This window comes from Lathyrus oleraceus, chromosome 1, assembly GCF_024323335.1.
Source record: "Lathyrus oleraceus cultivar Zhongwan6 chromosome 1, CAAS_Psat_ZW6_1.0, whole genome shotgun sequence".
Taxonomy (NCBI): Eukaryota; Viridiplantae; Streptophyta; class Magnoliopsida; order Fabales; family Fabaceae; genus Lathyrus; species Lathyrus oleraceus.
The window spans coordinates 433,436,768-433,454,841 of record NC_066579.1 but is presented as its reverse complement, the minus strand read 5'-3'; the positions used below and the strand labels follow the sequence as shown (position 1 = coordinate 433,454,841).

General features: G+C 33.8%; 3 protein-coding genes across 3 annotated transcripts; 1 reads left to right on the top strand and 2 right to left on the bottom strand.

Annotated features, from left to right (window-relative positions):
- Positions 1–697: 697 nt before the first annotated feature.
- LOC127080340 (nodulin-26) lies at positions 698–2,604 on the top strand. The gene is made up of 5 exons (XM_051020671.1): positions 698–885; positions 973–1,197; positions 1,283–1,480; positions 1,835–1,896; positions 1,991–2,604. The coding sequence occupies exons 1-5, from the start codon at positions 766–768 to the stop codon at positions 2,214–2,216; spliced, it is 831 nt and encodes a 276-aa protein (XP_050876628.1). The 5' UTR covers positions 698–765; the 3' UTR covers positions 2,217–2,604.
- On the bottom strand, positions 2,593–5,065 carry LOC127080332 (seipin-2). Its single transcript, XM_051020664.1, has 2 exons — positions 3,948–5,065; positions 2,593–3,317 (listed from the first exon to the last, which is right to left on the bottom strand). Exons 1-2 carry the CDS (start codon positions 5,022–5,024, stop codon positions 2,829–2,831), a joined length of 1,566 nt encoding a protein of 521 aa, XP_050876621.1. The 5' UTR covers positions 5,025–5,065; the 3' UTR covers positions 2,593–2,828.
- A 6,602-nt stretch (positions 5,066–11,667) lies between these two features.
- On the bottom strand, positions 11,668–14,467 carry LOC127080323 (26S proteasome non-ATPase regulatory subunit 14 homolog). Its single transcript, XM_051020657.1, has 6 exons — positions 14,111–14,467; positions 13,829–14,006; positions 13,645–13,726; positions 12,722–12,898; positions 12,453–12,620; positions 11,668–12,024 (listed from the first exon to the last, which is right to left on the bottom strand). The coding sequence occupies exons 1-6, from the start codon at positions 14,241–14,243 to the stop codon at positions 11,833–11,835; spliced, it is 930 nt and encodes a 309-aa protein (XP_050876614.1). The 5' UTR covers positions 14,244–14,467; the 3' UTR covers positions 11,668–11,832.
- Between the last annotated feature and the right edge of the window lie 3,607 nt (positions 14,468–18,074).

Sequence of the window (18,074 nt, the reverse complement as noted above, 5' to 3'; positions counted from 1 at the left end):
ATGATAATAAGAATCCACAAATAACTAATAAAAAAATTTTGATAAAATTATTATTCTCTTTTATTCATCTATTATATTTTTAATTGGTGTAAAACGGAGAAATTTTTATCTAAATAACTCATTTTTTCAAATGAATACCCAGACTAATCCACTTTTTCACCTATTTCTCAAAATAACCCATTTTTGAATAAAAAAATATTTTAACATAAAAGAGGCGTCAATCCAATTGACGTCTTTGTATAATATATAAAAGAAGATGTCAATTCAATTGACGATAGTGTACAAACATATATAAGAGAATAGATTCTCTCTTCTACATGTTTCCATACTGTCGTCAATTGAATTGACGTCTCCTTTTATGTGTTGTACACCGGCGCTAATTGGATTTTCGTCTTCTTTGTTTTCAAGTTTAAAAGTGGGTTACTAGGTTATTTTGAGTATTTATAAAAAAAAATAGTTATTTGGATAAAAAATTTAAAACGGACAAATGTGACACTTATTTTAAAATGAATAAATATTATTCAAAATAAATATAATTAAATAAAAAATTATAGAAAAAAAAGACACCAAATAACTAATAACTTAAAGGAGTCGAATCTTTTAACAATTTTTTTTATATCCTCTATGTCATACTCTTCTATGACTTATAGGTGCCTATAAATTAGTGTTGTTTCTCCCCGAAAACTCTTTCACAAAAGCAGAGCCTTCTTCTGGCACATTTTTTCAGCTTCATATAGTATATATATTTATATTTATTCTTTGTCAATGGTGGATGATAATTCAGAAAGCATTGAAGCTCATGAAGTAGTTTTAGATGTAAACAATGGTGCCTCAAAAAACTGTGAAGAGTCTGTCATCAAAGACTCTGTGCCCCTTTTGAAGAAGGTATCTCTCCTAAACTCTTCTTTCTTTCTCTATACAAAACTCATTGAAATTAGTTAATTTCAATCATATAATATTTGTTGAATATAGTTGGTAGCAGAAGTAGTGGGAACATACTTAATGATATTTGCGGGTTGCGCTGCTGTTGTTGTGAACCTAAACAATGATCATGTAGTGACACTTCCTGGAATCGCTTTCGCTTGGGGATTTACCGTTATGGTATTGATTTACTCTCTTGGCCATATCTCTGGTGCTCATTTCAATCCTGCAGTTACTATTGCTCATGCTTCAACTAAAATATTTCCCTTCAAACAGGTGAATTGAATGAAATACATAACTCATATCAAAACAAAACACTTAATTGTCTAAATTTGCTTTGACATTATTGATTCTGTTTAAGGTGCCAGCTTATATTATAGCTCAAGTCCTTGGATCAACACTAGCTAGTGGAACTCTAAAGCTTATATTTAATGGCAAAGAAGATCATTTTATTGGAACACTCCCAGCTGGAACTAACCTGCAAGCTTTCATAATCGAGTTCATATGCACTTTCTTCCTTATGTTTGTTATTTCTGGAGTAGCCACCGATAACAGAGCGGTAATGTTTTCTGTTCATTTTGATTAAACATGTTTAACAAATTGGGGTTGAACATTTTGATTAAACATTTTTTATTGGTTACTTCAATTGACTAATTTATGATCATACTTATATATTGATATATCTTTTAGAAGAAGCAATTAAGTTGGAAAAATTCTTCAAAATAGTAGTGGTCTGCATCTCATAATGTCATCAAATACTTTATGATTATTTTTGTTCAAGTGACTTTGGGTATAAAAATGGTTGAAGTTTACATCACAATACGCAACCAATTGCCATGCGCATCAAAACTTATAATCCAAGTAATATTAAACCTCATTTAATGGCTTTTGTTTATAATTTTTAATTGTGCAGGTTGGTGAGTTAGCAGGGCTTGCAGTTGGGTCTACAATAATAATAGATATATTATTTGCAGGGTATTGACTTATCTCAAATACCAAGTGAATAAATTGTTTAAGTGTTTGTACACCAAATATAACATATAAATGTGAATGAAATTATATTTTGCAGACCACTCACAGGAGCATCAATGAATCCGGCGAGAAGCTTAGGACCTGCAATTTTGTACCATGAATATACAGGACTATGGATATATTTGATTTCACCCATCCTAGGAGCTTTGACAGGTACATGGACTTACAATTTCATCAGGCACGCCAACAAGCCAATGTGTGATGAGCACACCAAGATTGAGCTTACAAAGATTGTCCCTTTTCTCAGAAGGAGCAGGTCATAACAGAGTCAAAGAATTCCACAGCAAATCCAGGAGTGCCCGTAAATTTCAACATGTATTAGGGTTTAAGTGTTTTGATCTGGTTACGATTGTCATTATACATATACATGAAAAGTGCATATTCTTCTTACCATTCATCAATCTGTAAGAAATGTAGGAGCTTTGTCCAATGAATATTAAAAGCAAAAGGGTTTAGAAAAGTGCATATTTTTCTTACCTTTCATGCATATTGGTGTTAAAATTCGTGAAGTTCAGCTCAATTATAGACCAACACAATAATTGAACAGATATATGAATAATCCTACCATTCATGTCAATTGTTAAATCAGTTTGTAGCACTTCACAAACTACAATAATTTTTTCGTTGTCAAGCAACAGGTTAGCGAAAATTCAATTTCTGACATTATAACAAAATAATTACAATATACATAACGTGGCATTAAAAATTTACATCGTGATTACAAATGGAAATTGAAAGAGAAGGAAAAATAAAAGAATGAGATGTTAGGATTACTCACTAAACATATACATAAGTTACAAGTCAGAACATGCATGGTTAAACTGTTAACAAAATCTTACTTTAATTGTTGCAACAAAGCATGGAAATCAGAAGTATCAACTTTGTGCCTGATGCCTGTCCAAGGTTGCAGGACCACGAGCAGATGCCGCTACCCTTTGCCTTGTCCTTGGAATTATTATATGCCTACAAAATACTAGAACAAAAATCAATTCGGTGAATAGTGACATCATTGCGATCCATAAAAATATGCTCATCTTCCAATGCCAAATGATCCTTTTGAAAAAAGGAGGTTCGGACTCAACAACAAGAGATGCATCATATATTTCAGGAATGCCAGCACCCGGTTGATACTCTGGCCGTTGCTCGAGTGTCACTTTCAAGCACGAAGTTGGTATGTTCCCTTCGATGAAACCTCTCATCTTGACGTTCAGAATTTGGGTTTCGGATGTATAGCCAGTAATGAGAGGAGCAATCTTGATGAAAGTCATGATTAAGCGGATAGGTTCGCTTGTGAATCTTAACATGCAAGGTTGACTCAAACTTGCAATCTTTTTCCCACTAGACAATAGAAAATCCACCCTGACCTATAAAAAACAACGAAACACAAAATTATGAAACATGAAACTCTAAACTGCAACTAGCATCAGCTGTTTGACTTCTCCAAGAATCAAAGTATGATACAAAATTACAAAGAAATGACAATATCTACATCCTGAAACAAATAATTCCTTTCTTTATCTAATAATAAAATGACCACAATACAATTCTTAAGAATATGACAATGTGTATCACAATAAATCAGTTTGTACCATAAACAATTAAATGCGAGTGATTACTGTTTTAGTCCTCGATATTATAGGGATCGAGCAAAATAGTCCTTTAAATGATTAAAATTTATGAGTTATCTTAAAAATTGAATATTTTCAATCACAAAAGCCATTTTGGGTCGGTTATAAGTTTCTAAAATTGTGTTATAGAAGATTTTCAATTTTATAAATTGATTTTAGAACATTGGTAATATCAAGTATCAAACTGTCTACTCCTACAATTGAAGAGACTAAATTGATGACTAGCTCTTTGAATTCAGAGAATATGTTGAAGAATTAAAAAAACATAATGACAAAGAAAATGAAATCTGAACAAAGACATTCATGGCAATTAGAAAGCAAAATTAAAATCACACCGAAACTAATCAGATAGAGATGAGCAAGCACCTGAAAGACTCCGAGATTTCTGTTGTATCCAGACTCAGGCACTCTCAAAGAAACCGTGACATGTACTTTGTGTTTCGAAGGTATAACCCGTTCACCCATCGTCATCACCTTCCCAGCTTGACCATTACTCTCAGAATCTTTCCCACTAACAACACCATCACAGGATATTATAGGAACATAAGCTATTGGACTAAGCTTAGTATAATCAAAATTCAAAACTTCCTTCATCTGAATCGGCTTCTCCACAAAACACTTCATCAAAAACCCACTAAACACAAAGGAAGAAAGTAACAAACCAATCAAAATACAACAAACGTACATTAGCCATAAGAATCCCCATCCAATCCTAAACATTACACTCCAAATTGATACATTCCCTTTAAAATATTTCCTAACATAGGGTTTAATGCATCCAAACATAATATTCCACACTCTGCACAAAATCCCGAAGAAAATATTTTTGCATACTCTTGTTGTCCCAAAAGGATCCATGAAAAACAAGCAACAACGAAACATGAATAGCAATGGATAAGTTACAAACATAAAGATTAACTTGATTTGAAACCCTAATGCCTTAATCACTAACCCTACTACCAATTCGAGAAAACTCGAATTCGCATCACCGATTAGCAAAGCCGAGTCAACGGAATCGTCGTGTTCAGCATCATTTGTAGATGTAGTTACGGTAGATTCATCGTTGTTCTCTTCAAAAACGCTAGTTTGTTGCGGTTCTTCAGAATAGGGTTTCGCAGTAAAATTCTCATCGTGTTTGAGATTGCTATACCTTGGCTTATGTTGGAAGCTTCTTTTCGTGACATTGGTTGAATCGGTATTGGTGCTGGAATCGGAAGATTGCTTGTTTCCGAGACGAATAGACCGGCGGCGAAGTATGGTGGCGGGAGAGGGAGATGGTGGGTTGGAGTGGGGATCGTGAGGTTCGGAGGAGATGGGTTTAGAATGTGAAAGCGTGGAATCGGAGGTGGAAGTTTCTGGCTTGGAATCGACGGAACAGTGGTGAAGTGCTTCGGTGAATATGTCATCGCCTTCATGTTCGTAGATTGATGCTAACGGTTCCATTTCAGATTCTAAGTTTTGAGCCAGAGACAAAACATAGCTCTTTTTCTATAAAAGAAATATATGAATAATTAAAAAACAAGAAAATAAAATATATAAAAAAAAAATTTAAGAGGAAAATAACATAAAGAAATACATTAATGTAAAATAAATAAAATTAAAATTAACTTTTGATATATTTTAATTTTTTTAATATAACCGACATTTTTTATTAATATACCACAATAACTATCTTTTCTTATTATTAATCAAAATAATCATAATTTAGATTTTAAAAAAATCACATTAAAGAGAAGGCGTCATTGAACCCATATATAAAAAATGCATATAGGTGTCAGATTCTCTAACATATACACTACCAATGTGTCCGATAAAGGTGGCGCATGCACTAAGGATCTAAGATGAGGCGTCACTCCACCTAGCGGATGAATTTTCCAATCACCCCTCATTTTATATCTGACAATCTATATTTCAATAATACTCAAAATTGCCCTTTTGAGAAGTCAAGACTAAAAATCTGGACGAAATATTTGGTAGTTGAAACAATAATTATGGTATTGATTAAAGTATCTGGTAGTGTATGTAAAATATTTGGCGCATCGAATATATGAAAATATCTAGAATATTTGCATAGTACCGGATTTTTTATAAACAGACGAAAACTGTTGAATATTTAGTTATTATTGAAAAATATGATAATTATAAAAGAGTGTGCAATTGAACGGCTACGATTTTGCCGACACTTTTAGACGGTTGTGATTGCATAGACCATATTGTATGGTCTAGAATGACTCTAAAGTTGTATAAATAGGGGTCATGTGTTGTTAACTTGCATAACAAACATACAATGCATATTCCTCGATTTGTGTTCAAGACAAAATTGTACTTCAACTGGATGAAAACTCCCGTAGAGTTTCGGCTTCCGGAGGATGCCACATGTCTCGCCTCCTTAACATCCAAGCTGAATGAATTGTTGTCCGACACTGATAACCGAAAGGTGAGAAAGATCGAGTTTCATGAAGATTTGATTGATAGTGATGGCAGGGTGAAATACAATCTTATTGAGTTAAAGACCGATGAAGATATGAAAGTTATGTGAAAAGCATATAATTGTATGCTAACTAAGGGATCGATCGAGTTATTCCTGAAAATTTCTCGATTTGTCGACGACATAATCAAGATGTTGAAATGTCCAGGATCATCTGGTAGTGTATAGGTTTTCGTATATATTACTCCCTCTATCCCAAAATAATTGTGACATCTTATAAAATTATTTGTCCCAAAATAAGTGTCGCATTTTAGTTTCCAATGCAATTCTAATGTTTATCTTCCAATTATGCCCTCTAATTAATATTCTTAATTTATTATTCTCTCACTTTGCATTTATGATAATTTAAACACACCAATAGTAAACAAAGATAGTTTGTTAAAAATATTATTCTCTCTCTTTATTTATTACATTTTCTTAATCTGTGTGAAATGACCAAGTATGACAATTATTTTGGGACTGAGGGAGTATTGTTTTCTTAAGTTACGTAATTGTCTATCTAAGTTATGTAATTGTCTGTCAAATGTTAAGTTATGTTCATCATGCATAAATGGAAGTGCCAATATCATCTAATAAACAGTTGTGCAAATGTCTTAGTAATACTACATATAATATACAAATAATACATAAAAATAATAATAATGTCTAAATATGCCCCCCATGGGCTATGTGTGTTGTCTGCACTGCTAAACTATACACCTCGCCATTTAGGTTCACCAAACCCATGAGGTTATCCATAACGACTAATATCATTTGCAAGCGTTGAGCGTCATATGCACCATATGGAGGAGGTGGAGGCGGCACCATGTCATCAGGAATTCCCCCGGCATCGGCATGAAAAGAACCATCATGTGAAGATCTAACATGAGAAGGTCCAGCATCGTCTTCACTTTGCCTAGGTGGGAAGATGTGAGGATGTGATACAGTACGGTACCAATTCAAATACCCCATCAACACACTCCAAAAGGAATTGGACCTCCACTACACAATCTCTAATGGCACGTGCATAACTCATAATGTTACCACGAAACCAACTATCAATGCCTTGAGATGGAATAATAGGGACTAGTCATGGGATATCCTGTACATATCCATAATGGCGTAAGCACCTCTCAGGTAAGTGTCTAGCCATTAACCCCTCTTATCGTAGGTAACCAGAAAAAAGTATATTGTCATTAACCTTCTCCATTATATGGCATGTGTAGAGTGTCTAGATGACATCATCTACCGTCAACGCGTCAATCATCCTCCTGTACTCCATAACACTTCCAGAATCTACATGTCTGCTCCTCCATCTTTTAGCCCGTGGGGACCCAGCAGTGGTAGGAACAATCCACCTGTCACAAATGGACGAGAAATGCTCGTATATCCAGCATTTCACATAATAACAAAGACTCATATAACCAGAAATAATGTCATAAAAAGAACTAACATAATAAGAAAGACTCATACTTAAAACAAACTGATATAATCGACAAGTTGTCTGGTCTCAAAAACAGTCGTCTCTCCAATGGGAGAGTATAAAACTGTCAATGCAACACATCTTCATGCCCATCTATAATGCTCAAGGTTGATAAATAACCACATGTATATAACATCGATATATACATGAGACTTATCCGCTAAGATAGTGCATCCTACAAGGTGTAGCATGTATACCCTTGTGACTACCTCATACATACCTTGGCGCACTAGCTCTATATACTTATCCCGTAGCCAAGATATATGAAAGTGAACACCCCCCATAAACTTAAACTCATTTATCATATGCAGTTCAATAACCCCAAGTACTGTACAGTTGTGATACGTGTGGTCTCCTGACTAATGATAGGAGCGGTGAAGAAACTACCTGCCAACATAATATAGAAAAGTGATGAGACATCATCCAATGTAATTGTCATTTCACTAAATGGAAGATGGAAATAAGATGTCTCCTTATACCATCGCTCAACAAATGTTGTTAATAGTTGATCGTCCAACATGGTAAGCAAACTGTCCACAAGTGGAAGGAGACCACACTCATCAATTATCGCATTCACCTCCGGTGGCATCACAATATTAGGGAAGTTCCTCATCTTCATCCCATGGGTGGGCACTTTAAGCAGAATTTGGTCATGTAACAAACAAAAGAAAAAAAACCAATTAATTTCAAAGTATCATTAATAAATAAAGTAACACCATCTCCATATCATATATATACCTCTCCCTTCCATAACCTGAAAGCCACATGGTCTGCATATCCTGTGAGAATAAAAGTTTCAATGAGCCCACCAAGAAACCCCTCATTTGTGTCTACAGACGAGTCTGTCAAAGCAGGAGCAGTGACATGTGTCTCAATAGGTGGAGTAACTTCCACATCATCAGTAGGGGGTGTCTCATCAGTCGTATGTGGAGTAACATTTGTAGTTGTTGTTGCCTTTGTCGAATGGGGCACATTTACCTCTACCACGATCTGAACATCATCATGAACCAGTGCATATGATGCCTGAACATCAACTGGTTCATCCTCATCATCTCTCTTTCATCCAGTAGCATATCTAGATCTTCTACGTCGAACAGTGTGGGGTGCAGAAACTGTAGAAGGCACCTCTCTGTACTTTTATTGATTTGACCAAGTCCTTAATAGATTAGAAGTGGGTTAAGTTTCTAAATTGATTAAAAATATTTCTTAATCAATTTCATACATGTCTTGATATTTTTTACGAAGATTTAATAAAAAATGCATAAAATTAAAAAATATTGTATGTGCTTGTGTATTTGAGTGTGTGAGAGTGATTGCCTTGGTACTTTAACACTTACTCTCAATATTTTACAATTTAAATTGATCACTCTAAGACGCTAAACACGTGATCATGTGATTTTTCACACTTTCTCTCGTTTAGACTTCAAGATCATCTATTTGATTCAACAATTGATTAGCTCTTCAACTGGATATTTAATTTATCTTACTGATAAGGTTTGAGGTATCTTCTTGATCATATACCATTATCAAGAGCCTATTAGACAATTGCAATCAACTATCCTTCATCAATTGTCATGGAGAACTCTTAAAAAGAGACATCAATATCCAAAAAATCGTTTAATTTATGGAGTTATCATGTTTAAAATATATTTTGACAATTGTCTTCGGTTGTCATCATCAAAATCAATTAACAATTATATATAAATCCATAATAGTTTATTAGTTTATTTATGTTAGATGGTTATCAAGTGATTTTATGAGAAAATTTTGTTTTTAAATAATAAGTTATGTTAGAAGAGCATAATTGTAACTATCAATAAAAACTAAATAAAATAGAAAGTGGCTTGCACTTATCTTTTAGATTTGTGAGATCTCATTCGGTCTTCACCACTTGAGTGGCACGTCCCGTTTACATAATGTTAACCAACAACTGATAATTCGGATATTGAATTTCTATTGAACTTGTGAGCAATTGATCATTTGATTTGTTGTAGATTAATGTTTTCTTTTGACAAACAAATTCATCGATATTTCTTGTAATGTGTTGTGGAAGGTGAAATATTAATAAAGTAATTCCCGTTGTCGTCATTTTACGACTTGATCATTGTTTCCTCTTGCTTTCTTGTAGACTATCGTGCGTATGTTTTGAGGGTAAAACACAAAAACTAATGCCTACAGAGCATATCTCAACATATTATATGCTTTTTATGTCAGAACAACTTTGTTATTTTGTAGTTATGATCAAAATTATGAAGTAAAACTACCATAAAAATATATTTTATGAGATTCTCTTAGGTAGGCGTAACATGTTAAGAAATGAGCAGTAGTGTATGAAATTATCAGGTTTAAATAATGTGATAAAAATAGTAACAATTTTAAGCAATTAAAATCAAAGGAAGGTTCTGGGATATTACACATCCAATCCAATTATCCAAAACTCAATAATATGATGAATTTGGAGGTTCACCAATTGTTGGCATGGTTGCACTGTATGTCAAAGTCCACCGCCATTAAGCCACAATTGTTTATGCTTCCAGTACTTGGCTTTATTCTCTACTCTTCTGGCAAATGTGTGATAATTCCTTCTTAGGATCCTTTTGAAGTCCTTAAGATGAAAGTTTTTAACCTTACTTCATTGATCAAACACAAAAAGAAAGATGTGGCTATGAAGAATTGCCACAATTTTCATTTGAAAATTTTGTTGAACAATTTACAAGTGTTATGAATATAAAGAATGAAAACCGTGTTAAGCTCTATGAGCCAAAAAGATTTTGAAGTTAGGATCAAAATTTTGTTCGAGAGCTTCGTTTTTTGGCCTGATAATGATAATGGTGATTTTGCTTACAATGCTTTCTAGAGTTTGAAGAAGCATTGCTTCTTCAACAAGTTCATCGAATTTTGTGCAATGTTAGTTGAGTGAGGTCACCAAGATGAGGATGACCAAGAAAAAAGAACAATTTTACTCCATTCAAGAATTTTTCATAATGGATTCAAACTGAGAATATTTCATTTGCAATACACTATGACAACGTCAATATTGCAAACTACCGGATGATGATGGCCATAATCAGACTAGTGTGTGCAATTGAATCTAAGGTTTTCGTTAGATTTTACAATTAGAACTTAAAGTTTAGAGATTCTAGAACCTTCCTAGAAATAGGTGTCAGAAGATATTGCAAGCCCTTGTTATTTGACAATCTACAACGGGCTGTCAACATTGATTTGGAATGTCTCTAGAACATGTCCAAATCACGAGCCTTCTCCTAATACTCAAGTCCCTGGTTCTCCGCGGATTGGACCTTAGCCAAGATAACAACACTTTCAAAGATTGAAATCTTGTTTGGTCAAAATTTTATTTACCAAATGTCTTCCTATCACACTAAATAAACTTATAGTTACAAGCATTGGAGGGTCTTATGTCTTCAAATCCATTGAGGCGCCCAAACAAAGATTTAAGTTCATACTAGGGTTTGGGTCTTCTTCCCTTTAGTTCTCCCTTTATTGAATGAGTCTTGTCTTTGCTTAGTGCTTAATTATATCCAAATTCATATAATTCATGGCCAAATCAGATCAGTTTTTGTTCATTATAATAAGCATTGGGAGGATGAGCTCTTTCGACTTATTGTTTACATTGGATCTCAGGCTCCCTTCACTTTGGTTCCTGACCATATCAAATATTTTCTGAATTAGATGCAATCCATCTAAATCGTCATTTTGGCAGCTATATTTGGAAGAAAAAATCAGAACAAGATATCAGGATAAAATCGTATTTTTCAATTAAACTACCTGGAGTAACATACTCTTCTTTTAATCAAACCTTGGGTAACATACATCACATCTCAGAAGGAACAAACATACAATTACCAACCAAGATTCATTAAGGACATCAATCAGTATGTGTCCAAGAATTGATGCTAACAGCTTCAATTACAACGCACCTGTTTCAGTTTATGTCAGTAATCTAACCCCACATCCTAGTTCCAAGACCTTGCTTGTGTTCGCAAGAGACTACAGGTCTAAGGTCGGTATTTCATATGTAATAGTAAGTGTGTTTATACGGTATTTTAAAGCATACCTGAACAGAATCATGCAATATGATACAATTAAAAGACACCTAGTAATACCAGAGAGAAACATCAAAGAAACTACGTGCTATGTTTTACTTTCTTGACCTTTTCAGCTCATCCAAAGAATACATCTGTATTCAAATATAGTCTGAGAATAATTAGGAAACCCAAATTGTAAACAATAACTTGTCTCCTTAACATGCTAGATTAACCAGAAGGTCCAAAATAACAACTCTAGAAGACAACAGTGTCAAGCATCATTCCAAGAGTTTGAACGATGTTAGAAGACATCAAATTGGAGACATGTTCTTCGAGGTGCTTCTTGGCATCTTGTCTACCCACATTTGCAATTGCAAGCTTCTCAGGGGGCAGCTCATCTTCCTCTTGGACAGCCTTGTTGTATTTGGTAGCTAAGCTCAGCATTTCCTACATTCCAAATTAATTGAGAACCATTAGAATACGGCTTATTCGAGTTTAACTACTATCATAAACATGTACGAGACTATGGGACAGAGTTTATGAAAATAGCTTAAGAACATTCATAAACTATTTTCAGCTTATTTCCGTAAGTTCTCTCTAATGGCTTATTAAAACAACTTGTAGCTTATATGAAAATCGTTTGACTATATTTAATATTTTAATAAAGAAATAACTAATACATACGCGCTTATATAACAAGTGTTTATGTTAAAAGCTTTTAACCAGATTGTTTACCCAAACAGAGCCCTAATTTACTAACAATATAAGGTCGAGTTTTCAAATCTAAAAATCAGCATAAGAAAATTAAGCAGCAAGTTTAATTGATTAATCAGATAGGCAATAGTCAACCTTATAATGTTGCATTCTTAAATTACCTGAACAGTCTGTTCATTAGTTTTGGAATGTGTATCAAATCGCCTAAGTGTCAAACCATCGGTCCATTTCTTCTTGTGAAGATTAAGCAACATCTTCTCCTCAAGTTCATTTTTCCTGTAATTGATGGCTATGGAATAATAATGCCGGTTCAACCCATGGATCAAAGCCTAAAGAGCGGTAATAAAGATATGTCAGAACTAGTAAAAGAAGTACAAAATAAATGCTTCCCAAATGTCAACAACAACAAAAAAAGAGGTCCAGTGAAGACCTGAATGGATGGTTTATTCAGATGCCCCAGATTGGATGTTGTCTGCCTTGGTTCTTGCCCAAGCATCATTGTCTGTGGATTGATCAATCGAAAAGCATCAATCACCACTTTGCCTTTAACACTTTGGATTGGATCCACAACTACAGCCACTGCTCGCTGATTCAAAGCCTCAAAACTCTGCAGGAAACAATAGCAATTTACTTCTATATTAATCAGCAGCGCCAATAAATTAATAACTAATAAAAAACAAGAGTAATCAAACCCTTAGGCCTAGCTGGAAAATCCAATAGCATGTAATTCAAGTTTTACATAAAAGGCATTAACTGGCACTTGGCAGTAGGGGCAGGGGCAGAGCCCTGATTAAATTGTTGGAATCACTAACTATGACAATTTAAATTCATCTAAAAAAGTAGGGACAATGGCGAGTTATTTTTTGGAGGCACTAACTAAGACAATTTAAAATCAGCTAAAAATGAAGGGAAGATGGTGGGTTCCTTTTTGGTGCGTGTAAAACGCACATGTAGGTCAAATAAATTGCAAACCGGAGAATAAACACGACTGTTATTAAAATAACATTCTCAAAATACGTGACTACTTGACAATTGATTGTTCTATCTTATTAGATTCATTATATAATATTAATCAATGTTTTAACAGACAATTCTGTTCATTGACTCAGTCGAAGTGATGAGTCATTATATTATTGATTGAAACAACGAATTATTAGTGGAATCACATAAGTTGGCGTATTTGTTGTACAAGAGTAAACCGGTGAATCTTCCGTACCACTTTCAAACCATATTGTTAAAAGTTATCATCAAAATCAAAACTAACCGGGATCACTCAACACATAAACACTTTGCATCGAGAAATATTAGATATAGAAACAAACAATACATAAAACACAAAGACTGTAGTTAAACCTGCTGTGTATTGATGTCAACACCAGACAACCAACATCCAAATCCAGGATGTGAATGGTACCAACCAACAACCATCTCAGGTCTGCAAAACACAATCAATCAACAACAAACACAAACAAACTCACGAATCTAAGCAAACACAAACAACACATAAATAAAAAACTTCAAAAACAAAACAAAATACCGTCCAGTTTGTTTAAGCATATCAAGCATATTAGTCTGAAAAACATGATCAACAGCTTCAACACTAACACCAGTTCCACTCTGTGGCATTGCAAACACATCAACAACACGTACGGTATACTCATCCACGAATTCTCCAAGCATTAAACCCATAACCTCCATGGGAACACCAGCCCTACCTATAACATTCAAGATATAACAAAAGAAAAAACGAATTGATGAAACCCTAATTATGACAATTGGATAGACAATAATTTGATTAGGTTAAAAAGGGAAAATTTACCGTGTTTAAGCATCTTGAGAAGAGCGAGGGATGAGATGTAGACTTGCTCGGAGGAATCTAGGGTTGGGGAATCTGGAGGTGGATGACCTAGGGCTCCACCTGCACCGGCGAACATTCGTTGAAGCCTTTCCATGTTGATTTGCGAAATCTAAGTTCAGATTAGGTTTTGGACTGAAAGTAGAATTTGGAAGTGGTTTCAGTGAGATTTTTGAAGGTGGAGCAAAGAAGGGAGAAGGAATAAGAACTATTGCTACTTGATCTACTTTAACACTTCTATGGAGGAAGAAATATAAAAAAAAAATATTGAAAAATTAAAAGTTATTTGCTATTGAAAATCATTTTTAAAAAAACTTAATTCAAATGCATGAGTAAAAGAATTTTACACATTTCTCGATTATAAAAAATTTAATTTTTATTTTAATTATTTATAAAAAAAGATTAAAGGTAGTGCATTGTCACTATAAATTTTTTTTACACCATCATCAAATAGAATTATACCGTTCTGTCCTGTCATACTAATATTTTAAAATTAAAAATATGATTTAGCGAGATGCACGTCTTTAATTAGTTGAAAGTATAAAAATATTTTTAATTCTGTAGGTTTGTACACTCCAATGTGTATTGAAAATAAACCATTTCATTTGAATGTCATACATATATCATATCATATAATTTATATATAGGAATATACCAAATATGATAATACAAAAATCTCAAAGCAGAAGCAGAAAACAGTATGTGCAGGGTCGAGTTCAATGGTAGTAGTAAAAAATGAAGTTAAATCATCTCAGGGCATGCTTATCCAGTAGTTGACTTTTTAGAACAGAAATTAAAAAAAAAAAAACAAAGTTTAATCTTTATGCATTTCTTAGAAAAAACATACTCCTATAATCTAATAAAGTTTTATATTATTTCTTTAAAATTGTGTCCAACTAATCCCAAATAGCATGGTTAATCATAAGTTTAAAAAACATAATTCGACTATATTTTAGTATGACATATTTTGATTTAATTATTGATGTTGAAAATAAAAAATTCACATTAATTTCGAACAATACCCTAAAAAAATATTCTTTATGATCTTCATCTAATTTTTAATAATATTCATAACAATAATATTATTTTAATTAATTTGAAATATACGGTTGTACTTAAATATATTATTTTGATTATATATATTAGGATTAAGATTCGTTTTTTTGAAAAACATAATATGTCTCCATAGCAATTAATGTCCCTCCGTCCCTGGCGTTGCACACCTTGGGGAGAGCGGGTCATCCGCTTTTATTTTTTTTTAATAACTTTTTATACAAAATTACTATTTTACCCTTAATTTTTAAAAGGTTAAAACACTATTTTTCCTCTATTTTTCTTTCTCGTTCTTCAAACTCAACCCTAATGTTCTTTTTCACATTTCATCTCCTCTATATGTCTTAACCTTCGTTCTTCACACTTTCATATGTTTGTCTCTCTATGCGTCGCGCACCTTGGGCAGAGCGGGTCATCCACTTTTATTTTTTTCCAAGAATTTTTTATGCAAAATTACTATTTTGCCCTTAATTTTTAAAAGGTTAAAACACTATTTTTCCTCTATTTTTCTTTCTCTTCTTCAAACTCAACCCTAATGTTCTACTTCACATTTCATCTCCTCTATATGCCCTAACCTTCGTTCTTCACACTTTGTTTGTCCCCCCCCCCCCCCCCCCCCACACACACACACACCTCCGTTCGTCTCTCTCTGGCGCCCCTACTTCGATCCTCCTACTCTATTTTTCATATTATAACTTTGTAAGTCCCTTTGTCTTATGTTTATGTTATGTGTTCTTATTATTATTATGTATTTATGTTTATCTTCTACCTCTATTTTCTGTTTGTGTTCTACCTTTATTGTTATATTTATGAGCTCTTTTTATGTTTATCAACTTTATGTTATGTGTTTTTCATATTGAGTAACGTGTTCTGTCTCGGTTGCTTCATGTGGTTAAACCTTCAAACCAGAGCTCAAAATATAAATAGAGCTCAAAACCTTCATGTGGTGTTAATATTGAGTAATGCACTACACTGAATTCTACCTCGGTTGCTTCATGTGGTCAAACCTTCAAACCAAGTGGTATTAATATTGACATAGCATGACAATATAATCATTGAAAGGATATAAATAACAATAAGAAGGTGACATGTAATTTTTGTAATCTGACTAGTAGTGGGGGAATTAGTAGAGCAAAAGAGCATCAATTAGGAATAAAATGTGATGTAGTTGCTTGGTTGAAAATACCGGCGGAAGTTAAAGCAATATTACATACCGATATGGTTGAGAAAGAGGGAATTAAAAGAGGAATAGAGGAGGTGTTGATGCAGTTAGATGCGGATGATACAAATGAAATTGAGGAAATAAGTCGAATTCGAAGCGGGAAGAGGCTTGCTGAGACATCTTCAATGGTTCTCAAGAGAACTAAAGGGCCATTGAATTTAGTCTTTAAGAAGACTAAGAAAACAAGCATCAATGTTGTGTGTGATAAAGAAGAGAGGGCAAGAATCGTACAATATATTGCTCACTTCGATGGAAGTTATGGTCCTCATTTGAAACCGCCAAGTTTTCATGAACTTAAGGTTCCACTCCTTCACAAGGAGTTGGAATATACAAAAGGTTTATTGAAGAATCACAAGATGCAGAAGAATAAATATGGATGTTCAATTATGTCAGATGGTTGGACGTATAGAAAAGGTAGAACCTTGATTAATTTCTTAGCCAATTGTCTGGTAGGAACCATGTTTGTTAAAAGTGTTGATGCTTCTGACTACGCCAAGACAGAGGATAAGCTAGCTGAGTTGTTGGATACTTTTGTTGAGCAAATGGGTGAACAAAATGTTGTTCAATTGATTACCGACAATGGAAGTAATTATGTAGCGGTGGATAAAATATTAACTTCCAAAAGGCCAACACATGTTTTGGACTCCATCTGCAACCCAATGTATAGACCTTATGTTATAAGACATAGGAAAAATTCCAAAGGTTAATAAGGTTATAAAAAATGGAGTTAAGGTTGTGGTCTACATTTATAACCACACATTTGCTTTGAATCTAATGAGAAAGATTACCGGCAATGTCGAATTAGTTATAAATTAAGTGACAAGGTTTGCTACATCTTTCCTTACTCTACAAAGGTTGCAAGAACAAAAAAGTAAGTTTAGAGAGATGTTTAATTGTGATGAATGAGTAGGTTCCAAGTGTGGCAAGGATGCTAAAGGAAAAAGGGCAACTAGTATTATACTTATGGCATTATTTTTTAGTGATGTTGTATACACTCTTAAGGTAAAGGCGCATCTTGTAGATGTGCTAAGAATGGTTGATAACGAAAGAAAAACCGTAATGGGTTACATATATGTCGCAATGGGGTAGCGAAAGAATCAATTGAAAAAGCTTTTAATTCAAATTCAAGCAACTGCAAAGCCGTATTTGACATCATTGATAAAAGATGGTAGTGTTAACTTCATCATGCGTTACATTCTGCTGGTTACTATCTCAATCCTGAATATTATTATGAGAAACCAAAAATTTAGAATGATCCTAAATTGGTGAAAGACCTCTGTAAATGCATTGAGACACTTAGTGAAAACGGTGAAGTGGAAGACAATATTTCAGTGCAATTGGCACAATACAAGGTGCTACAGGTATCTTTGGTATAAGAGCAACAATTAGACAAAGGTTGGCATTAGCTCCCCGTAAGATGGAAGTTAATTTTTTACAATTATTGAATTTGGAAATTAACTCCAGGTCGACAATTATTTATTTTTTACTTGCATCTGAGTGGTGGAAGTCTTACATAGTCAAAACTCCAGATTTGCAATTGTTGGTTGTTAAAGTGTTGAGTTTGGATTGCAGTGCTTCCGGATGTGAGCGTAACTATAGCATCTTTGAGCATGTAAGTATTAATTTTTTACTAAGATATTAAATTATCTCACA